At 44.0% G+C, this 24892-nt stretch overlaps 1 protein-coding gene across 4 annotated transcripts in view; it reads left to right on the top strand.

The window, feature by feature from the left end:
* Window positions 1-24892, top strand: part of LOC142796276 (uncharacterized) — a 159074-nt gene that overhangs the window by 72009 nt on the left and 62173 nt on the right. Inside the window, exon 6 of one of the 4 annotated variants that reach the window (XM_075886524.1) lies at window positions 14432-14556. The exons of the other annotated variants lie outside the window; for them this stretch is intronic. Coding sequence (XP_075742639.1) covers window positions 14432-14446 — 15 coding nt within the window. The 3' untranslated portion in view covers window positions 14447-14556. Of the gene's footprint in view, window positions 1-14431; window positions 14557-24892 lie in introns of those variants that run through there. 4 annotated transcript variants of the gene reach the window in all.

The following is a 24892-nucleotide window of genomic DNA, read 5'->3' as shown; positions in this document are numbered from 1 at the left end:
CAGTAAAAATTGCCACAGGACACAACGCGTCACCACTCACAACTTGGAATTCAGCCCCTTTTCAAAACAGTTCACCTTTGGCCCAAGACTGTTTTTAAAATTTAGACTTATCACACAAATTGTCGCACCTGTGTCTACACGAGTCATGATAAGTACATTATTAACAAACAAGTGAACTTTGTTTCTAAAGACGATAGCCTTTCTTGGGGACCTTCGACGCCAAACTTTTGATCTATCTATGCGGCTGTCTGCCTGCCTGTAAATTTGTCTGTTTTTTCACTCCTAACAGCATCGGGTACTTCAAACGACCGATTCCATCCACAGTACCCAGCAATGTTGGTCAAGACTTGCGTTCATACTCGTGCAATTGTCGATTGAAAAGAAATTATTGCCATGTGTGGGGCACAATAACAACACGTATATAATCTGATTGTGCGTCTTTTTAGTAGAAAAGCCATACAAATGTAATTTTAAGGGCCGTAGCACTTATCCCGCAACGCTGACGATGCAACGCTAGCACGAAAAGCCAAGTGCTTCCAACGCTTGTCTAAGATCAGACCATGGTGGCACTTACCCATAGCATGGAGTTCTACACCTTATCACTTCCGAGACGGGTGCGCACACCCGTCTCAGAGCCACGAACTTTGTTTTCCAAGCAAACTGCCAGATGGCGTTCATGTCACACGTGTGACGTGACTTGGTGCGCTCGTTTGCCTCTGCTGCACGCTCGAGGCACTCTAACGCAGCGCCTCCAGAATACAATTCACTAATTTTATGGCGCAGAACATCAAATAAATATTTTGTTCACTCTCTCCACACGCAAGACTATCGTCTTTCATCGACATTTGCAGATTAACATGCAGATACGGGTACATTATTTTCAACATACACACTGATGGAGGAATATTTGTTCAAAGTGCCCGGTATCATGCAGCCTCAACCCCATATGCCACACCCACTAGTTTTTGAATGGTGGTTGAGTACGACGCCACAGCGATGAGGATCGTGGAGCACGTGGGCCTAGTGGCGGTGTCAAGCTTCGACTGGAGCCCCGCCGCGGTGGTCTAGTGGCTAAGGTACTCGGCTGCTGACCCGCAGGGCGCGGGTTCGAATCCCGGCTGCGGCGGCTGCATTTCCGATGGAGGCGGAAATGTTGTAGGCCCGTGTGCTCAGATTTGGGTGCACGTTAAAGAACCCCAGGTGGTCTAAATTTCCGGAGCCCTCCACTACGGCGTCTCTCATAATCATAGAGTGGTTTTGGGACGTTAAACCCCACATATCAATCAATCAATCAAGCTTCGACTGGAGGCCAGCGACGGGTTGCGTAAATTGGCTCGTGTGCGTGATGGTCCTGGCATCAAAAGCTGCTTGGTCACGGGCAGCAGATCTCGCTCGTATGAAGGACGATAGTTGCGAAAACGTAACATAAGGCCTACGGCACAATAGCTGTAGCACACGGGCAGATATTCGAAACTCGTGGCTGCTCAGAATAGCCAGTTCTCTGAGTAGGCCTAGGATGTTAGTAGCGCTCTTGACAGGCACCGCCACCACCGGACACTTGTCGAGGCAAATGAGGTGGGTGCAAACGTCGTTCGTCAATGGACGGCGGCTGGTACAAAAAAGCATATTGTTCTGTGCCTCTACAGAATTCGTGGGAATTTGCTGAATTAACTGATGATTGCCATAGAGCTAGAGAAACCGCAGTTCATGCGGAATGCGTGCCTCGTACATAGCTGTCATCAAAGTCACAAAGGCCTCTACAGACATGGGAGCTTTGCTGCCTTTGAAAGAATTATTCTATTACAATCTATCAGAATGATGACGCAAGTTCATCTGACGCCATGGTGTCTACACTAGCCACCGTAGGGACGTTAGAGAAGTGGTTGAATTTTTGCGCTATTTATCGCATCTTGACCATTCCGAATGTGCGGTGATACTTCACCACGTCGGATACGGAAGTGATGTTCTCTCAATAAGTTAGTAAATTATAAACATCTTCTCTTTTGCCTTTTAAAACATGTGCAACTTTACCTTCTTCAGGCATCACGGCATTCACTGTAGTGCAGAGCTTAAATATTTTTCAATGTACATGGTACAGATCTCTCCTGGCATTTGTGCCCTTTGAACCAATGTCTACTCCGCCCGCTTCTTGTTAGCGTTGGAATCTCCGAAGCAGTCCTTCCTCAACAAAACGATCCGAAGTTGTGAACATGTCTTCATGGTTCTCTTACCACACGAGAGCTGTGTCAGATAGTGGAAACACAGTATAGCTGAGCTGTTCTGTTGTGTCCCAGCCATTGCTTCTGCTTACTCTCCTTTATTTCTTCAGCCAGTCGCCTACGTCTTCTGCAGACGTCCCGCCAAAGTTCGACGGAATTCATTACTTGGCAGGAAACCCATCAGTGCCACCCTCGAAGCTCCAGAGCTCTGGTCCTGAGACATCTCGATAGGTGATGGCGAGAGTCCTGTGAGGCAGCGGCTGCGGTGAAGTCCGGGTAGTAGTGCAAATGTCGTCAGGTTCGTCGTACTCAGCACCTTCACCAATCTGTTACACACTCAGCAATGGTTTAGAGGGGAATTTTATTGAGAGCGGAGGCACGAAAAACCGTGGTAATAGCCAAAATGGCGTCGTCGTTCTCCTGTTTTTCTCCAGCTTCCCTTGGTTCTCATTTTGAGGTACACTTCTTCGTAAGAATATTATTCTTCTACAGTGTGCCAGATAATCTTGCAGTAGGCTGTTTCAGACCTTCTTGATTGTAATTTCGTGTTAGAGAAAAAAATTCATCGTATTCTATTTTAAAATTCAGACACAAAATATTTTCTGTGGGCAAATGTGGAAGTTTCACATTTATCGTGTCCAGTTATTTCTGAACAAAAATAAACTGAGGTGTTCGAAACCCTGACCAACAGCCAAGCAAAAGCAGGATGAGTCAGTTTGAAACGTACATTCAGATTGTCTGAGTGGATAGCTATACATTTTAAGATTATCTGGACTGTTAGCTTGCGCAAACGACAAGGCAATGTAGGCAATTGTGCTTCCTAATGAATGCCGTTCTTACCTCGAAACATAGCAGTGCTAGGCACACTCGCAAAGATTCTCGTTCCAGCATAACCAGAGGCTATAGTTTGTATGCAAGGCCACCGGAATACATTACGCATCAAAATTCTAATATTATGTGCATATTCATTTTGCATATCATCACCAGTGAGGTTGTGCGTAGTTCATATCGACACCTGCTCAGTCTGCGAAGAATGCCTATGGCACGTTGTGCTTTAGATTCAATGCTATTGGGGCAGTCTAGTTTGGTTTGTCTATATATATCACACCCAAATATTTCAGCCACTCGGCATGTGGAATGGGCTCTTGTTTGTAGCATACTGAATTAGATATATTATCTGTTATTGGGAATATCAACGACGCACTTTTAATAATGTTTAGGGTTGGGTAGATTGTCTCTAGCTGTATCTTTAGCATATTCATTTATGTCTGAAGTTTTCAATAAAACGAGTGTATGCCACTACCTTACGCAAAAAATTCAATATCATATGCATATACGTACACCTTCGCAATGTGACAACTAGGTATTGAGCTAATTATTATATTAAATAGTATTGGCGTCAAGACTAATCTGCCCAATCCGACGTTTTACGAAGTGATCGAACACTTTCAGTTAATTTCTCATTACCAATTTTTTCTTCAAAAGTCATTTATTTAAACAGATCTAATTAAACAATATTTTAGAACGCATATTACAGTCTATCTACAGGTACGGTCAGCAATTTGCATTTGATCAAGTAGTAATTGCGCGTGTTGGTGTATTTTTGAACTCTGGCTAAATTTAGATGAAGAACCTTTCATAAGTTCTAGAGGCTGTAAGCAGTGAGAAAAGGCTAGATGTGACACAATATGTGGCTCAGTTTTCAGTGTTCCTTTTATATAGTTGGTTTCAGCAGCGAATCTGTTTGTACTTAGCAACAGTCCACCGGTGTACAAAGGCGATCATGATCATGAGCGTAAACCCTCGGCTAGCCCTTGCCTTATTTGTCTGGTTCTTTTTCTTCTGCTTCGTTCACAAAACACGTTCATCGAATAGTCTGGTGTCGTACGCACTAACGCGAGAAATAATAAAGAGAAAGCAATAGAAAAATTCTTAAAAATGACCGCAGTTTCCCGAGTGGGAACACTGGTTAACATGTGGAGCATGTATGTTGAACTGCGAAAAATGTGGTTTGTATTTGCGACATGCGTGTGTGTTAAAAGTGAACACGAGTGAATACGAGTGAACACGCACGCACGTATGTTGCTAAAGACGATGTTAATTAATGAAACGCTTTGGGTATTTTGAGCAATATGGCTTTATTGTCCGTAAAGTGAAGGGTGAGTGGTTCTGGTTGCAGCGGTCGAAGGTCGAAATTTGCAAAGACGTGGTCAATGCACGTCCCGCGATCTACGGTCGGATGATGTTTCGTCGTGCGTTGCTCGTTAGCATATATTTTCACCAGCGACATCGGACGTGGAGCGACCGCACAAACCAACCGACGAAGGGCGGCGAGCCCCGACACTCGGTTATTTATAGCGAGCGCCGGCCCCGGCCTGCGCATGCACGCGTTTGCATATACCTCGCGCACGTAAAACTAGAGTTCGCGCGGTGCGCTGTATTGAGAGGAGGAAGGGATGCACAGATGGCTGGCGTAGGAAGAGGGTAGGCTGCGGACGGTGACGGCACATGACTAGCATCTAGTATAACGTGCTGTGCATGTAAAGAAGGAAGCTAGGAAATATAGACATTATAGGAAAGAAAGGGAGAGTAATACAGAACACGTACAGAGAAGGTGACTGAAAAATGTTCTACAGACCAAAGAATAATACAGAAAGATAGCCAATCACAACATACAAAACATACAAGCACAAATAAATGAATATACAGATTGGTGGTGTTTTGCGACCATAATTCATTTGTTTTGCGGGACTCCTTTCAAACCACCGTGTTTCGTAGTCCTGTTTGGCGTATTCATGTCCGTGTTATTTTGAAGTGCGCGCCATTTTCTTGTTGTTGTACAAAATGTAACCGATTTGGCGTATAGAACATATCTCTACAACATATTCCCATCAGCCATCTCACGGCGCTAGCCTAGCCAAACCATGTCAAGCTCAGCATTCGCACAATATTATGAATGCCACTTCTCTAGCCTCATTCGACGCAACTGCGTGAACAGTCTAGAGTAAAGTGCGCTGCAACTTTATCTAGATTGAGCGACAAGGCGAAGAGGCAATATAAGATATTGCATCCTTTTGCAAGGAATCTCTATGCTTTTTTCCCGTCATTTGTATCGTTGCTTTGCAGAACCCGTGTGCAGTGTTCCCGAATACGTGCATGTCTAATAGCTAACATAGTGCCATCCGCTAGTTGTTTTATGACTAAACGCATTGCTTAGTCCTTACTGCACATGCGCCATGTTCATCAAGTGCATTTGGCCTCGGATCGGGCCACTTTCATAGCGCCTTGTGCCAGGCGGGTAAACGAAATTTCATTCACAATTGATAATACTAGCAAATTAAGACACCATCATCATTGATATGGTGCTCCAAGGGATCGTCGCCTACACCTAAATATCTATAGAGAAGCACCTTCAAACAAAAAACACGAATACCGCGCCCAAGTTTACAATGCTTCTTGTGCTAAGCATCTGAAGGACATTAGGACATTAGGACAGAACAGGGCATTATACTAACAGCCCACGAGAGTACTGGCAACTCTGTTTGCGGGAGTAGAGGCTTGTCCTATATTTCGAGTGCTGGGAACTCTCTGCTGCCTAGGGTAGGCACACTCTTGACACAGTGCTGGTGTTCTGGCTGAAAGAGAGTGAACAAGCTCCTCACTAGAATACAGTCACACTTCTGAAATAGAGTCCATACACTCTCGGTGGGAGTTGAGCTGCTCTCCCAGATTTTATAATCTGGTCAGGCAAGAGTGCGTCAGCTTTCTTCAAAAGCAGAATCACACCTGCTGCGCCAGGACTAACGTCTAAAAAATGCCTGGCATTTTCTAAAATCAGTGAACTGTATCGATTGCTTCAAGCTTACGTCACATATAAAGAACAGACATCGGCGTACTTATTATAGTCGTACGCAACACAGCGAACAGCAACACTGAAGAGATGCTTCTCGCGCTACTTTTTTTCTTTATTACTTACTTTTGCACGTCATTCAACAATAATACAGTGCACAAACAGTATATACAGCGGTAACAAGCGAAATGATTACATAGTGACTAGAATTCTTTTTTTACGAATAAGAGGCTCAAGGTATTTGAGCCACTCTGAAATTGGGTATTTATTTTTACACTCTTCAATGAACTTCGTGATTTTTTGGCGGAAATATTCACGAATGGGCAGTGTAATATTATCGGCATGGCGGACTGCCATGTACTTTTTTCCAAATGTTGTGAACGCCGAGCAACATAACAGTATTATAAAGGGCTCCATCATCTTCTTCTTTGACTGGTAAAAACCTGATTCCGTAGGCATCGATCGGTATATCTTTTTTGATAGTTCTTTGCAGAATGTACCAGAAGAACACCCCTTCCCAACAATCTAGAAAGACATGTTCTATGGTGTCAGGTTTACGACAGAGAAAACAGTGCGTTCCACATGGTACAAACAGTCCCCTTTCTCGCATCCACGTTTTAACTTCTAGAGTACCTGTAGGAAGCTTAAAAAATTGATTTTGAACTGGATGAGACAGTCATTTTTTCTACACGGGCTGTTGCGTTTTGGCCGCGTCCTGCATGATACCAACTCCTGTAAAGTGGTACCGGTAAAACAATGTCGAGAAGGTCTCTATAAAACCTTTTTCGTTTTTGCTCCCGCTAGATATTTGCTGAAGAACTGCGCCAATAAAAAATTGCATGCACCAACTTCTTTTAGATAACCATAAAGCGCCCCATACACATAGTCAGTGGTGACAACGAGTGAAGGTAAAACTCTTCTAAGTCTCAGCTGAATAACTGAACGTAGAAACGGGTCCCTTGTGTCTCGCAGAAACATAAAACAATGAACGATCTGTCTTTAAACAAGTATGACTAACTGAGACCACCAAACCGAACACGACGAAATAGAATAGTGTTACTAGACCGTTTCCACACTGATCTTTATATAAATACTGCAAACACACGGTGCTGCTTCAGCACGTTTACACGCGAGCAATGTAAAACCTGCAATGTGTACCAAAGTTTACAGCAAAGAAAAGATTACATATGGTGGCCCACGTGAAAATATAAAAGTCCCATCATCTAATACTATCCACTTTTTCACGCATTTCAATGGCTTGCGGCCACCAGTACGCCTCACTGCCATGATAAAATTCTAGTGGTACACCCAAATATTTTGCAGGCTGATTCACCCATGGTATGTTAGCAAAAACGTCTGGAGTGGAAGGCCAATCCCCCTGCCTATATCTCAAGCACTTTTCCCAGTTTACCGAACTCCCACTGGCCGTACAAAACTGTTTCGCAATATGAACTGCTTCGTTAAAACTGTCACGATCTGAACAGAAAACTGCCACATCATCAGCATATGCATGTAATCGCACTTCATTCTTGTGCAGCTCGAATACACGGATAACACTGCTATTCTTCACACACACACAGAAAGGTTCTAAAAACCAAGTGAACAACAATGGTGAAAAAGAACGGCCCTGACGCACGCAGCGTTGCAAGTTAATGTGCGCCCCCACCAACCTATTACCAATCAGTTGCGTTGTACAGCCCTTATATATCATAGCCACTCCCTCTTTGATAATACAGCCCACGTTTGCGAAACTCGAGACACTCATCAGAACATCATGTGACACAAGATCAAAAGCTTTCTCTAAATCCAACTGAACCATTGCCACACTTGTCTCAGCCGCATCGCAGCACTTCATAAGAGCTCTGGCCTTATGTATATTGCTCACAAATGTGTGTCCTTTCATTCCACACGTCTGGTGTGGACCTGCTATCTCCTTTATAACACCCTGTAATCGCTTAGCATATATTTTCATGAAGATATTGTAATCTACATTTGTTAAGCTATCGGGGCCATACGGTTTTATCAGGCGGAGTTCAGTTTTATCCTCTGTTTCGGGGATTACAATAGTGTGTGCCGTCAGAAAACTGGGAGGCAACATCTTATACTTGTAAGCTTCATTGAAAAGAATAGTCAAATTGTAGATTATTCAGACCTAAACGTTTTGTAAAAGGCTGCGCTCGACCCATCTGGTCCAGGTGACTTTCCTGGGTTTAGCCGTTCAATAGCTCTTTCAACTTCCAAGTTTGAAATAGGCAGTTCCAACCCTACAAAAAGACTTTCGGGCACTTTTGACATCAAAGGTAAAAATTCCTTTCTAAACATTTCTATGTCTACATCTGATCACTTGAACAGATCTCTATAGTAGTTAGAAAAACGTTTCCTATTCTCTTATTATCGGTGTAAGCGACACCATTGTGATGTATTTCCGCTATTGTATTTCTGCGGGCATATCTCTTCTCTTCACCCAGTGACCGTTTTGTTGGTGCTTCACCGATCAACAACTTTTCAGCACGAGCTCGAATTATAGCCCTCTATAACGCTCAACGTCAAAAACTTCCTGCTTATGCCTGGCCTTGCGATTATCTTCCGTGAATGTTCCTAGTGATTTTGCTTCTTCCTCTAACAATGCTTTAAATTTATGTATAAGCAATTCTTCCTCGCTTCTGTGTCTCGTTTGTTGCACAAGCTCTTTCAGTTTCCATCATCCTTATATCACTTTTTAAATATTCCCGCTGAGCGCCAATCCTGATTTCGCTGCTTTTGTTAATTTTTCTGACATGTTCTAGTACCTTTTGTTTAAAAATGTTGTCCTCCAGTCGCTGCAAGTTCAGCTTCCAAAGGTTTCCGAAAAAACTTACTTTGTCTGGCGCCACCACAGCGGATATTAAAGCTGTATGGGCAGTGATCCCTGAAAAAGACTGGTTCGACCACGTATTTGTAACACATTTGTATTATACTCGCCGTTACATAAGCTCTGTCCAGACGAGTGTGACTGGAATTCTGAAAGTGCGTAAAATGAATGCTATGCCCTATATCATGGCTTTCCGCCACATCTTCAAGGCTATATCGGTCTATAATATTACTAAGAGTTACCGTACTGGGATTCCTATAAAGTGAACTGCTGATCTGGTCATGTGCAGAAAGCACACAGTTAAAGTCTCCCATTATTACAACTTGCCTGTCGGTATCGCAATATCCATCTAAGGATTAGATGAAATCACATCTTTCGGATTGCACATTAGGTGCATACACAATAATTACGCGCCATTCAGAAAAAAAGTGCCTGAAATTACATGCTACCAGCCTTACCGGTACACTAGATGTAACAGATTCAACTACCAGGGCCCGTATCTGGCGGATAAATAAAGCACAACCGGCTGAGTAACCAATGGACTGACCTAAACAAACACTGAACCGTGAACTAAAAGGCCGCACCATAATCCCAGTCTCTTGTTCGCCTTCAACTTTGGTTTCCTGTACAGCTATAACGTCAAGATCTCGCTCTACAACTAGTCGATACCGATGATTCTGTTTCTTTCTGCTAGCGAGACCCCGCCCGTTAAGTGACGCAAAACGAAAAAAGCTTTCCGTAGCCATGGTACGCGGTCGACTGAGAATGGGAGCATGGTGCTCACCTCCACCACTCAGTGCAGCTGAACCTGCCAGCCGCACGCCTCGTTCCCCGACCGTAGACGCGCCCTCGATGCTACGAAGGTGACGACGCCGCCGGGCACCTGTCCGGCGGGATAGTAGGCCGTGGCCGCAACGCCGATTGACGTGATGGCAATGCTTTAGATGGTGACTCATCGACGCCAGCGTCTCCTGCAACGCCGTCCTCCCCCACGTCCTGCCGTGCCCATTTCCCTGTTGTGCCACTGGAAGCTTCCATCGCCAATTCATCCACTTGCAAATTTTCTTTGGTCCCGTCCTCCATTACTTTACTTTGTTCTGATGTCGGCGTCACTGTCACTAGTGCCAATGTTTTCGCAATGTCCACCACTATACGCTCTTTTTCTGCTTCGGAAGTAAGAGAGACGCTATCCACCCGTCGCTCCACGTCTTCTGTGCTTGAAGGCTTCGGCGTGCTGCCAGCAACTTTCTTGGCATCGGCCTCATAAGCTCCACAGTGTCTTCACTAGCCATTATCCCGACAGGTGCCGTTACACTGGCGTACGTTCGAGCGCAGACCACGTCCTCGTGACCGTAGCGTCAGCACTGTTCACACCGTGGTAGATGACAACCTCGGCGAATATAACCAGTATTTTCACATCGCAGGTAGAGTGGAGCTCTACCCGGGACGACCACGAAGGCTTGTTCACCAGCAACTCGCAATTGATGGGGAATACCCGGGATGGTGATGCCAGTTTTAAACTTCAGATTAACAGTTCTCATTGTTGACCCTTTATCCGTGATGCCATTCCCACGCTATCACTCACGAGTGATGTCTGTGTTGTCCATCCTCACGTCTTCGTCAGCTGTGTTGTACACAAGCCAGTGTACTTTGATGCGAAGATGCTTACTTGCCGGGTAAACGACCACACAACGTCGGCCTTTTACTTTACCTTCACTGCTTGCAAGCAGTCTTCTGATCCCTTTGTCACTTCTGAAGGTTCCTTCTGAAGGTGCCCACTTCTGAAGGTGTCACTTCTGAAGGTGCCCAATTGTGATTCATCTGGTAGGCACCCAAAACGACCACTTCAGGGAGCGGACGCTGGTGGTTCAACGTGTCTCTGAAGCCTTCCCTTCGAAAAGGCCTTGCTCGTACATCACCGTGCAGGAAACAGTGTTTAAAACAGAGCATCCACTGGGCAGATTAGGCAGAATTAAACGGTACTCGTCATTTTTCCATTGCAGCGTTCCTGTTACCGGGCCCAAATTGACCGCTTCAAACGCTCCGACGGAGCACGGCATGTTGCGTCTGAACGCGTCCGTGTCCAGAAACGAAGTGCTTCTCACGCTACTGACCACCATATCCAAACAGGAACCAGTATTTATACTCATCATGTCTAGGCTCTAACTATTGTGGGTGGTGCAACATCTCTATTAGGCGTTTTAATGAGCAACTATGCATTTAGCAGGTGTAAGTATCTAATACTCGTTTGGTATTTTGTAGACACGTTGAAATTTTATCAAAAACTTTATGACATTCACTGCTGTTTTCATTGCTAATTTGCAATTTTGAGCTATCCTTCGGTCGTATAGGCTCAACGTGGTAAGCCACTCATGTCCAAGCCTGGGAGTTGCAGCTAGGCGCTAAAGAACGCATTTAGGACAATCTTTCAGCAGTAATGGCCGAGAAATTTTCTACGACCGTTATAATGTGGCATCTGATCCGACTTGCGAAGCTGTGGTGTTTACATAGTACGCCATGAAACAACAGCGGTCGGCAAAACCACAACTAAAACGCATCTCTAGCTATCCTTATAGAGTTGCTTACCTCGTCTACACTTTAATGCAACAATTAGAGACCTGAGGAATGCTCAAACTTTAACCTTCGCGAGCCACTTGAGCTGAGATCGGTCCGAATAATTGTGGCCCGTACGAGTACAACGCCTAGGTTACCACCCAAGTCTGTCATAGATGGGATCGGCGCTGTTGGGTTTAATAATATGCTAAGCCAAAGAGAAGGAATGACTGTGCAGTACAGCGTTGCCGTCACTTAACTTAAATAAGCTATTGTTTCTTGGGTGTGGTGTCTGCATAAAAAGCGATGATCATCGATGCGACGCCCTTTCAGCCTGCGGCGCAGCACAAACGAGCCACCGCTGAAAGCCGCTGGGTGCACTCGTCGGTATACTTCGCTGACTCATACGTAGAAACACAGACTTCTCGTTCGGTGCGCGTTCATGAAGTGACACGATGACACACTTTTGTGCGCATGCAGCTTGGTCTTGAGCAATCGGCTGTGCACTCCCTGTTTTCGGTTGGCAAATGCAAATCTGTACACTCTGACACGGCCTGCTTGCGCAGGAAAATACACATTTTGAATGACGTACGTCATACTTATCGAGCATTACAGTCAACATAAAACTTCTGTGCACGTCTACCAGCAGAAAAAGGGAGAAACGGCTGATAAAACTCAACCCTCTGCCCACTCCTTCTGTTGCCTTGAGCAGAGCTCTGTCGGCTGCGGAGCAGATGTTGCTGTAGAAGCGAGTGGAAGGTTGCTTGCTTGGTGTCCCTCTTGTCTTGTTGTACCTGCTGCTTCTTGTAGAGGATGGAGACCAGCGCCTCTCAATACGTTGCAACAGCTCAGCTTTATGTACAGAAACTTCTGTACATATTTACAAGACTCTTTCACCGTTGGAACCGTCGCATGTTACCTCGGCAGAGCCGATAGTGCAAAGCACTCTTTCTGCAACTAGAACCCCCATGAGGAAACGGGAACCAGGTTTTAACCCCTCGGTTACCCCTCGCAAATCTCCTCACGGCCAACCAAATCAATTTATTCTGTTTATTAGACAAACTAAACACTTGTTACCGTCCTCTCCTCTCGCTCTCGTATTGAAGCACTTGACCGCTCGGTTGGAGAGAGAGAGATGAAAGAACCGGCCTGCACAGTACGTTTCACGAACTGTGCGAACGAACACAATGGTGGTGCCGTTAAGCCGCCGGCCTCCTGCCATTACCACGAGATGACTACGCTGTCCAGCATGACAGCCGTCCCGCGCACTCTACTCCTGATGGATGGGTGTCTATACACTGTCCTCACATCGCGTGCCGGCAACCTGCTGGCCGGAGACCATCTAGCTGGTTGTTAAAAGCGGCGACCCACCACGGTCTTCTTATCAAAATGGCCGTCCTTACGCCGGGATAATTGTCTCCCGAGAATCGCCTCTTTGGGAAGCTCGTCATTTTGCGACAAAGAAGACTCACCCCCCTCGGCCTGAGACACCAGACCTTACACGGCTATTGCACTCGGCAGTAAAAGCTGAAAACCTGCCCTAGGTTCTCGGTAATTTTTGTATATGTTCTTCTGTATATTGCGAATTCTGAAAGAAACCTGGCGTCTTGGCATTAGCGATATGTCATGCGATGACACCAGTAGTTTACATACTAAGAAGACGCAAGGTTTTGTCAGAAACTGAAATCGCGTATCTGATCAAACTCTGACCCGTGAAGCGGAACGGCGTGTATTGTTTCTACTACTTTTTTTTTAAATCACGCGGTGAGCATTGCGCGATTTGACGTAGTGGTAGAGTACCTGCAACGTCATACGTAGGTGGGGCGTTGGAACCCCGCAACTAAACATTTTTTTTATTTCTAATTTTTTTTCACCGTGTGTAGAGCCTCTGTTTACCCTAGTAGCAACTTTTTTCGTGCCGTAAACTGACTTTTGGGGACGTAGCAGATGTTGCCACTGTTTCTTGCTCCAAATGAGGTGCTTTCGGCACTTTGGGAACAAAACGTTCATAATCTGGTAACCATGCTTTTGTCATCGCTTAACGTTGTCCTGTTACCTTCATGCATTAAACTTACGTCTGGGTCATGTACGCTCAGATGCATATGGTTTCGAGACAGTTACGTTGTTTTGCGGCGTCGGTGATAACATGAAAGTGCTAGATTGCATTTCTTCAGCAACAACCGAGTGCCAGACGTCATGCACGCCTCATCAGCACGAGAGTTACCAAGATTGGGAATTCCACCTGAGTAGCAGAGTGTTCGCATTCTCTTTTACTCTGCCTTCAAGAATACAGTAGGTTCCGCGGCCGAGTGTTTCCTACTATCCCCCGGAGTTAAAGAAATCTGGGGAGAGTGACGCAGTCCCTGTGCTCTCGCAGTATTCCCTCAAATTCTGTGATTGTTAGGCGATGTTGAGGAACTTATTGCAGTGGGAATAATCTTGGTACACAATACTTTTAAACACTTGCAATTTTAGACTGGCATGAAAACTATTCTAAAATATTAGTAATTGTAGTTGTGTAGCTGAGTGGTAAATTTTTAGAGTATCACGAAAATCTATTGCAAGCATTGAAACGGAAATGTTCTTTCTCCGTTCAACAATTGTCGTGACTTCATAGTTTCAGGTAAACAACAGAGTTTAGTGGATACTCTTTCTGGCGATTGTATTTGCTGCAAACGTAACAAAAACATTTCGCACGACCTGCCACGCATAGTAAAAGCGAAGTGCGGCCGCTGAAAGCGTCACCATACTTTCCTGTCTGTCTTGGGTATAACAATATGTCCTGCATATGTCATTGCTTTTGCTTGAATAAAGGGCTTTCAAGACAAGCTATAGCAATATAATGCGCTACAAGCGGCTTTATTTTAATGATTAAGATTTTAATGCCTGCCAAACGTGTCGTGATAATTTATTTGCACTAGTACTTTTCTATCTGATCCTCTATATTATACATTGCAGGAAGCCTATTACTGACATCTCCGAAGAGCTCCTATCACTTAATCGGCCATAATGAACTTCCATCGTAAACAGCCTCCTAAATGGAAATTTTCTTTTGCGCCATAATAAAAATTTTACCTTGGTAACTTTCAGTGTTCATTTTCTTGAATAAATACTACCCATTGGAAAAGCAAAAACCTTATTTCTAACTAAACTTCAAGATGAGTGATGGTACAATAATGAAACAAAAGAAGTGTTGGGTAATGCCGCCATACTTATCTCTGGGTGTCCTCCTAGTTTCGAGTACGTCTTGTGAGAGCGCGTATGGTGCGTTTGGCAGGACCCAGCAAATTGGGCGTTTTGTAGGACACACCAAAAACCATGCAACCTTTCTCACGCGGGAGATTTCAGCGGACATAAAGGCGGAAATATACAGAAAAACACAAAAAACGACATTATCAATGCTTTGTGTCAAATCTCTTGAGCACCATATTAAATTGGTGTACTACTCTTGGGCACCAGTGAAAGCTTGTGAACAATGCCGGACTAGGTCACAGCAATCACCAGACTTTGTCATCTGTACCTGCATAGCTACTTGTCGACTGTTAGGACAGCGCATACTCGTTTTACAATCAGTGGCGCTGCATTCATTGTGTACGCCACGCTGAGTGCGGTGAACGCAAGCGGATATTCAAAGCAGAAGAAGCAGCAAAGGCACGTGACTGTTCAGACCAATCACTTCCTCGTAAGGTAGAGCAATGAGTGGGCACTGTGAATGGCAACAATGCGGTCGCTCAGAAATTCGATTTCGATTTATTTGCAGCTTAATAAACCCGGAAAATGCTACAACGTGCGAATCCAGCGCATGCCGAAAACTCTTTACCGGTGTTTCTGGCACCGCTGACCTCAATGGATATGCTCCTTCATCTTCTGCCATGATAATGCGGTTGCATTTTGTTCATTGACACCTCGTCCACAACACTGTGGGTTACTGCAGCGACGCAAGAGGATACTTAGACTACAGAATTAATATGTTCCTGCTGTGGGCACGGTGGCACGGTTTTGATGTGGTTAATCAGAAATCCTGTTTTGTGCAGCTTAGTAAACCTTCTTCTCTCTACTCTAAGCGAACCAGTAACGTTTGTCTGCTGCTCCTACTCTATCCAAGTGTCCTATTTGAATGTATCGTGGATGCGTGAATAGTACAAAGCTGTAACTATGCTGTATAGACGTTGAAATAAACCTTGGTCCTACAAACACTAACAAAGAATTACTGGACGCGTTCGCTATGCTGCCTGAAAAAGGTAGTCACCGTCAATTTGAGCTAATGGAAGCTCTTGCGACATAAAGACAAAGGCTAACATTAGCGCAAACTGTTGCTGATTCACAGAAATGTTGTTGGCAGTAGAAGCTTTCGTTGAACTGTGTGATAGTTCTGCAGCAGTCAGTGATGTGCCACGTATATTCACTGAAACTTTCGAGGTGCATGGCCAGGCACTCAGTGTCTGGATGGACGATCTTGAAGACAGGGCCAGACAAGAGAACCTAACGTTCTTTGGCATATCGAAAAGCGCCGATGAGACGTTGGCTTAGTCTGAATACCATGTTCGTGGTCTACTGTCCCGGCACCTTGACTTACGCATTTCTGACCGTGAAGTTTCCCGTGCACACAAGTAAGGTACTCACGCCACTAAAATGGCTCGGCCGATTGCCGTCAAATTTTTCTCATCTAAGGTAACAGATGCTATCATGGCACAGAAACAAAATTTCATAGGTACTGCTGTATCAGCTAGTGAAGATCTTGGCAGAAGCACGTGAAACTCAAGCAGAAAACTAACAAAATTTAAAAAGGCAACCGGGCAATCGTATTAGCTGCATGTCAACAAACATAATACGAGCAAAAATAAAAAATACAGCATATTCCCGGAAAGAATGATGATGTGTGATGCGAGGCTTCGTATGATTTTATGGGTAAACCTCAAACAATCCGCTGGCCGTGTCCCTCCATTCATCTGTCTGTCTGTCTGTCTGTCTGTCTGTCTGTCTGTCTGTCTGTCTGTCTGTCTGTCTGTCTGTCTGTCTGTCTGCCTGCCTGTCTGTCTGTCTGTCTGTCTGTTCATTCATTTGTCTATCCATCCATCTGTCTGTCTGCCTGTCCGTTCATCCGTTTATCCGTCTGTTCGTCCGCCTGCACGTCTGACTGTCTGTCCATCCGTCCGTCTTTTTGTCTGTCTGTCCGTCTGTATGCATGTTTGTCCGTCCGTCCATCGATGTAGTGAACACTCCAAATACCACCAGGTCATATCTTTTCATCATACATTCATCATATACAAGTACCGCCATCCAGCAGACATTCCAAGGACAAAAACGAGAGGGGGCTTCTACATACAGGAGACGTACGAACCACGCCTTAAGAAGCTTTGCCCCTAAAGAAAGCAAAAGGAATTCACCAAAAGCTCGGGACAAAGAATCGTCTGCATCTGCACGTGCTGATACCTCAAGTATTCCTAGCCGTCTCGTTCCTGCCAAGGAAACGCTTTTTTTTTCATTTGTCATGTGCGCAGCATCTTGAATAAGCGCGTCGAACTGTCTTCTGCTATTTATTTCTGTTCCGCTGACATTGTTCGTCTGACAGAGACTAGGCTTTCTGCAAAAGTAAAAAGTGAAGAAATCTTGGATTGTCAGAAGCACTGCAAATTTCACTAACACGACCCTAATCACCGGTCTGGTGGCAATGTTCTGCTAGTGGTTGCCGATAATCTTGCTTCTCTTATTATTCTGGTTTTATCTTCATTTGAACTGATTTGTTTGTGTGTACTCCTTCATTTTCAAGAAATAGTATTTTGTGTTTGCTATCAGTCACCAACGGCGTTATCATCCTTTTGGAATGACTTGCGCGACGATCTTGTAAATTAAATCAGCTGTTTTTGATGATTGATTGATATGTGTGGTTTACCGTCCCGAAATAGAAACGCCGTAGCGGAGGGCTCTGAGAGTTTCAACCACCTGGGGTTCTTTAGGTGCACCTAAATCTAAGCAAACGGGCTTACAGCCTTTGAACTCCCCCCCCCCCCTCCCCGAAAATGCAGCATCCCATGACCTGCGGGTCAGCAGGCAAGTACCTTAGCCAATAGACCACCGCGGAATAAGCTGTTCATTTGTTACCCAAAATCACCTTTGTTTATTGTTGGTGAATACAACAGTTCAAATGTCATGCCGGAAAGAGACCCCATTACCTTAAATCACAACTCAGTTGAAAGCAGAGAAGTTTTGCATTTTCGTGACGACGTTACCTTCACCCAATTAGTTGGCTTTCCCTTTCACGTTACTTCCACTACCACTGGGGTATTACACCTATAACATACTACTACACTTCACCTAGCTTGAAGCGTCACTCATCTATCAGAAATCAGTGACAATTGTAATATGTACCTAATATAAAAGCACGGATTTCTATCAAGAAAACACGAAATCATCCAATACTATAGCAAACCGGACTTCGGTAGAATGAGTACAGAGCTACAACTTATCATTTGCTCGTTTTGAGCAACGATGAGTTGAACAGAACTAGTAAGAAAACAAGAACAAATTGCTAGCCCAAATTGACCGATTTGTACATAACAGGAAAGTTTCATTGAATACTCCTTCTCTGTGGTTCAATAACTAGTCGAACCTCAAGACCAATGAAGACAAGTGGCTATTCAGACGCGCGATATCAACTGCTAGAACAGGTCGTTAGTTTTCCTATCAGGCATTTACCCGAGAATCGTGTTCCGCGCTTTCGAAAGCCAAAAAATATTTTTTGATGAAACTCTTCCTTCACTGCTCTGCTCTAGTACAAATAAGACTTGAAGCATCATCATCAGAACTAAAACGTGACTAATCCAATTAGTCCAGTCTGAGGCCCTATTCGCTCTCAGCGAGCCCTGCAACAATATTTGCTGCACACATTCATAACAGCATTCTCATTATATGTCGTTAGTTAACAAGCAATGATTTTCTGCTGATGGACACTATTATCAACAAAGCAGTCGGTGTTGAAAGACTCGTTGTAAACTTGAAAGTGTTTTCACCAGCTTGCCCAGATTAAATTTCATCAAAATAGTGAAGTGTACTGAATTCTATTCTTTTTTATCATTGTGGAAATTTTGTGAGCAGTCATTACAGGCGTCCACACGGCCATATGGCTGGAAGGCTTGGAAGATAGTCCCTGTGCATAAACCTTGTGACGCATTGCCCCTTTAGTAACCCTCCCATAGTGTTAGCATCTATTCCAGTAAAAATCTTAGAAAATATCCTAATCTGGCACCCCTATAAATTTGTTGAATCGAATTCCTTCTTTAACATTTATCTTCATGGCTTTTGCAAGGCAGTTTGATATGTGGGGTTTAACGTCCCAAAATTGCAAGGCAGTTTCATGCGAATTACAGTTGCTGTGTTTTACTAATGACTTGTTTACTGACACAGATTCTCAATTTGATACTGACGGCTTATACTTGGATTTTGCTAAAGCATTTAACTCCGTTTCACACAAAGTAGTCATTTTCAAACTTACTTAGGTGAGCATTTACCCTTATGTGGTTACATGGACAAAGGCATTCCCCTCTAACAACAGCCACTACGTTACAGCTAATTATTGATGTTCAACTAAATCTGCAGTAACATTCAGTGTACCACAATGGTTCGTTTTATGCCCACTGCTTTTTTTAACTTGTATTATGGATATTCATTCTTGTTTGGATATTATGGATATTCATTCTTGATTTTCTTCCTCCACTGTTCGACTCTTTGCACAGCACTGTGACCTCTACCAGAAAAAATAAGAGGTCATATCCATCAGCTTAATCTTCAAGGTGACCTGGATAGCATATTCGCTTGGTATAAGACATGCTTCTTGACCCATAATATATCTGAATGCAAGAGCATACAAGTATCATGTCACACTACCATCGCGTAATTTTTCCCGTCATAACAATCTATTACCACGTATGTTCTAATCTTTACTGGAAGGAACACGCAGCCCCGCCGCGGTGGTCTAGTGGCTAAGGTACTCGGCTGCTGACCCGCAGGTAGCGGGATTGAATCCCGGTTGCGGCGGCTGCATTTCAGATGGGGGCGGAAATGTTGTAGGCCCGTGTACTCAGATTTGGGTGCAGGTTAAAGAACCCCAGGTGGTGGAAATTTCCAGAGCCCTCCACTGCGGCGTCTCTCATAATCATATAGTGGCTTGGGGACGTTAAACCCCACATATGAATCAATGGAAAGAACACGCAGAATATGTGATTAACAGCGCTAACCAGAAGCTTGTTATCTGTGCCGTAAATTTTCCTCTGCTCCATCGTCACTGAAAAAAGCAAACACTCTATAAAACATTGGTAAGATCAATGTTAGAGTATGCTTGTGTCATATCAGACCCAACTCATGGGGTTCTCATCAAGTCTCTCGAAACCACTCAGAATCGCGCTGCATGCTTTTATTTTTTCTCGGATTGTTGACGTTGTTGCAGTGTCACATCCAACCCTAAACTTTTCTGGTCCTTCAATTCGCCGCAAATTGTCTCGTCTTAACTTTTTCACAAAATCTATCATTGACTTAGCCAATCGAAGGACGCCCTCTTTTATCAGCCTCACTTGATATCAAGAAGGACCGATCATCGCTTAGAGGTGGGCCTACCATCATCTCGCACAGAAGTGTATTGTGATTAATTTGTGTTAAGGACAAGTGCCACCTACAACTGGACCACAAAGACTCACCAACATGGCCGTACATAATGCCCTACATTATTTTTTCACGATTTCTGTTTCTCTCTTTTTTATAATATGCTATCACGTTTGTTCACACCCCTCTTTTCTGCAGTGCCTTCGGGCCTTGAAAGTATCTATAGTAAATAAATAAACCAACAAATACTAAATATTTAAATAAACAAATCCACCAATGAAGGAATGGATGCCTGGATGTCATAAGCGTCCACGTTATATCAGGGTAGCCATAAGTGTACCACCAGGCTCCATAAACAAAGAAGAAAAATACGTTTTCTTTCTTTTGAAGTTGTTCTAAAGAGTTAGTTGTGTGTTTTGAATAAATCTGCTTTACGCTGTGTAACGGAAAAATGCCAATTTAGAGCTTAGTTCGCTACCCGTTATGGCATAATGGGCCTGTTGTGTGAAATGCTTAATTTTGTTCTTTCTCTCAGTTCGCTGAAAATAATGCTCTGACCTTTTCTTATTTGTATCGCAGGCGTGTTCAGCTTATCATGGTTGTTCCTAAAACCTAAGGCTGCATTTAGGCTTGTGGTCAAGCGTACGCTTGAGTGTTTACCTCCGCGTTCTATAAGAACAACCTCTGTCTTTTTCTAATATTGCCCAGAGCATATTTATTCATTTATTTTTTTATTTGTTGTCGCATATTGCAGCCCAATTCAGGCTATCACAGGACTGTTGTTTTTCAACATCAGAATACAAGCAGCAAGGTAATGCGACACTGGACTTGAAAAAAACAACAATGAGTAATAGCATTCTCAATTATCAAAGCGCGATTTCATACATGTGTTCAAAAATTCATTTAAAGGCAATCATATGGTTGAACCAGGCAAACAACTTCATTTTTCCATAGTGTGTGGAAAGAAACATAATTTGAATAGATTAGCACCTGGATGGTGTCAGATTGAGTTTGTCGCTGTTTCTCGAGGATTTCAGTTTATTGGGGTACAATTATTCGTCAATTAGCGTGTAGCGTGAGGTATTGACGAAAATATGCAACAACTTTAGGCTTTCAAGATTGCGTCACTCAAACAGAGTTTGTACATGAAACGTAGTAAGCTGCCAGGAGGGTGACAAAGTCCAGTCGTAACGGTGGAAAATAAAAGATATGGCTTTCTTTTGAGCCGATACTAGTGTGTTGACGCCAGATAGCTTGTGAGGGTCCCATACAAAGTTGTCACATTCTATAATGGGATTCTGATAGCTTTGTGAGTGAGCAATTTCTTTTTGCGTGGAGCATCTTTTAATGTGCCATATATAGCCCGGTTTATTTAGAGATTTATTGCAAGTGAATCCGATATGTTTAGACTAAGACATGTTGGCTATGAAAGTGAGCCTTTGGTATACTTATAGTCGGACACACGTTCCAGAGAGGAGCCATTGAAGTAGTAATCGAACAGAGATACAGAGGTGCGTTTGCAGAAAGAAAGAGTGACTGTTTCAACAAAATATATGTTCATTTGACATATGTGGCACCCTCTACAAAATTGTCAAACATTCATGAACTAAAACATAGCCATCATCGCTATTATTAACATTTTACAGTACACAGTTTTCAGCGTAAAGGCGGATTTTGGCAGACACATAATAGGGCAAATTGTTTACGCATAGTAAGAACAGAAATGTTCCCTGGACTGAGTCTCGGGGGACACCTGATATTACTTTCAAAACATGCGAGTTTGAGGAACTGAAAAAAACACATACTCGGAACGGTTGTTAGCAAACTAGCAATTTAGTCAACCATTCAGTAATTGTTAAGAGTAGTGTGGAGTTTATGCAGAAGTTTAGTATGCGTATCCGTGTCAAACGCCTTTAAAAAGTCCATTGAAAGTGCATCGATTCGGTAGGTGGAGTCCAGAGCGTGGGAAATATCATGCACCAATTTGACAAGTTGTGCTATTGTGCTATAGCCTTAAGGAAACTCATGTTGAGCGTTACTGTGGATGTTATTACTTTCAAAAAACTGTATATTATGTTTGAAGATGATGTGCTATAAATGTTTCCATAAGTGAGACGTTAATGGAATTTGGCGATAGTTTAATGGTGACTGCTTGCTACCAGGTTTATGAATAGAAAGAATTTCGACTAATTTGCAAGATAAAGGAAGAGTTGAGGTGCCTAATGACTTTTGAAAAATTGCCTTCTTTATTTCTTCTCAAAATCTCCCGTTACAGCTGGCGTTGTAGGACAACCTCATTTCGCTTCAGACAGTTATGTGCTTCCGCTTAAATTATATTAAAATACATTCCTCCCTATTTCGTTTTTGCCTTTTTTGGTAGTTACTTGAAGCCGGTTTTATTCATCGCAGCAGTCCATGTAATCCCCTCCACATCTCTTGTTTAACGCTGTTTGTTGCCATACAGCGCACATTACCGGCGGTATATTTAAAAGTGAGTCTCCTAGTTTTTTATCTCCACTGTTTGTCGACGCTCATCCTATAAAAATAATGAAACACTTTCTCCACTTATCTTTCTTGTCACCGCTTTCCGGCACTACGGGTTTTGGACACCTGATTGGCAGTTGCCGGAGCATCCACCTTTTATACGCGGAAAGAACTATTGCGGGTGAGAATTGTGCGAAAGCCTGCCGAATTTCCACTTTGCTGGATACATCTGTGCGCTTTCGGTATCGGCGCTCAATGTGAACGTACCTGAAATATTCGGTCTCTTTTTTTTTCCTCCTGAATTTTTTCCTTGCTGTTGGTGTAATGTTGACGTTATTACAAATGAGTCGCCTACTATTGACGAGGGTTCAGTCAACTGACTCTGACATATGCACGCATTTTGAGGCATATATGTGCGAACGCTGTAGTAGTTGGTTCAATTGTGCCAACACGTGCACCATGTTAACACTGCACAATTTCTCATGCTTGCTTTCAACGAGTTTTCACTTGATAAGGAAATTGTGAGAAACTGCGCGTGCACTTCTCATTGTACATCATGATTAGAGCTTGTATTTTGGGGTGAATAGGAAAGAAATAAATCTGCTACAGTCATCTGTATTATTCTTTCTTGCAATTCTGATTTATATCATAAGCTACTATTCCAGGGACCAGCTTAATTTAACCCTGTTCTGTTTTTTTATTGATAGAACAAGTTCTAAGTGATCATCAGTAGACTGGCCGGTTTGGCGAATAGACTTCAGACTCAGCCCAGGTGGCTCTGCAAAAAACGCCGCTAGCAGCACCCACATCACCGTTCTGGCCTTAACTGGGTAGTGCCAAAAAAATCGGCACGAATGCGAAGGCGCAGTGGCCTTCCTCTTTCGTTGGTGTTAAAGCGCGGTTCCCTGATAATAAAAGACCTGGCATGCTTCTAACGTCAATCCAACGTCGTTTTAGAAACGTAGGAAGCTGATCAATGCGAAAAGTGGGTAGAACGGCAAAAATGTTACAGTTTATTTTGGCGTGCTGCAACTCGCAAATTAGGTGGAAGTGAGCGGCATGACAATTAGTTCGAAGCAAGCACTCTCATGTGCATTCTGTAAAGCATAAATAGGTTAAATTTGGGCTTACACGTGATGCGAAAGCGATGAAGTACAGACGCCAGCAGTGTATCTTCTGATTAGTGGTACGACGCTCACTTTATTAGGCACGAATGGCCCCGGCAATTTTTGCTTAAGTTTTGGAGTTGCATTCTCCACCCATGTATAGCTTCTTGTGCAATGAACTGTTTTTTTTACCCATCCTAGAAAGTTCTGTTAATGGTTGTCTTCTGTTCGTATATTGTAGCGATGCTCAGGCAGACAGGCTAAAAAAATGGCAGCATATCTACGAAGTGATTGATAGAGTGTGGGGCGAAGCATCCGTCCATCCATTCGTTCTTGCTTCCACCTGTCTATGCGCGTGTCTGTGTGGCCGCCTGTGCGTTCATCCGCCCGTCCGTGCGTGCGTCTGTTCGTGCGTCCGCATGTCCATCTCTGCGTTCGTCCCTGCGTTCGTCCATGCATCTGCTCCTGTGTCCGTCCATGCGTCCATTCGTCAGTGCAGCCATCCATGCGCCCGTCCAAGCATCTGTCTGTGTGTCCGTTCGTCCACCAATTGAACAATCCAAGTACCACCATCTCGCATCTTTTCATCATATATTCCTCATATAGAAGAACCGCCATCCAGTGGACGTTACAAGGACGGAACGAGAGGAGGCACACGTACACTTTCTTTCGGCTCGCGTTTCGTGTCTACTTCCCACCTTTAACCGCCTCGAGTTCATGGTATATACTAGTTCACTGTATTCATGGCACTGCGGCCCAACGCTCGGTTAACCTTTCTAAGACCAAGGAGGTTACGTCCAGCGAGTATAACGCAGCAACCCTTTCTTGTCAGATAGTGCTCAATGTACATGCCAATGGCCGCTAGGAGGGAATGAGAGACAGGAGAATTCGGCTTTTAGTTAACGCGCACGCTGCGAATTTTTTATTGGTCAACAACGCACAGAAGAAATCTCCCATCGGCACCACCTTGGAGGTCAAAATATAAGACTTGTTACACACTTCGACTACTGCTACTGCTTCGAGGGACTAACGGGTGCCACTTCAAGGAGCTCCGCCCCTAAAAAACAAGCGTCTTTACTAGGGCGAACTCGTGCCCACGAGTCTAATGACTATGGTCGACGAGTCCGAGTAGCTGAGTTGCACCGATTCAACTATCTTCCTCTTCCTCGTAGCTCAAGCGCACGAACGCGTGGCGCATGCCAGCCAGGTCCTGGTGGGGCTCGTGCCACGATGA

Source organism: Rhipicephalus microplus, chromosome 2 (genome assembly GCF_043290135.1).
Source record: "Rhipicephalus microplus isolate Deutch F79 chromosome 2, USDA_Rmic, whole genome shotgun sequence".
In the NCBI taxonomy this organism is placed as follows: Eukaryota; Metazoa; Arthropoda; class Arachnida; order Ixodida; family Ixodidae; genus Rhipicephalus; species Rhipicephalus microplus.
This window is presented reverse-complemented; position numbering and strand designations above follow the sequence as displayed.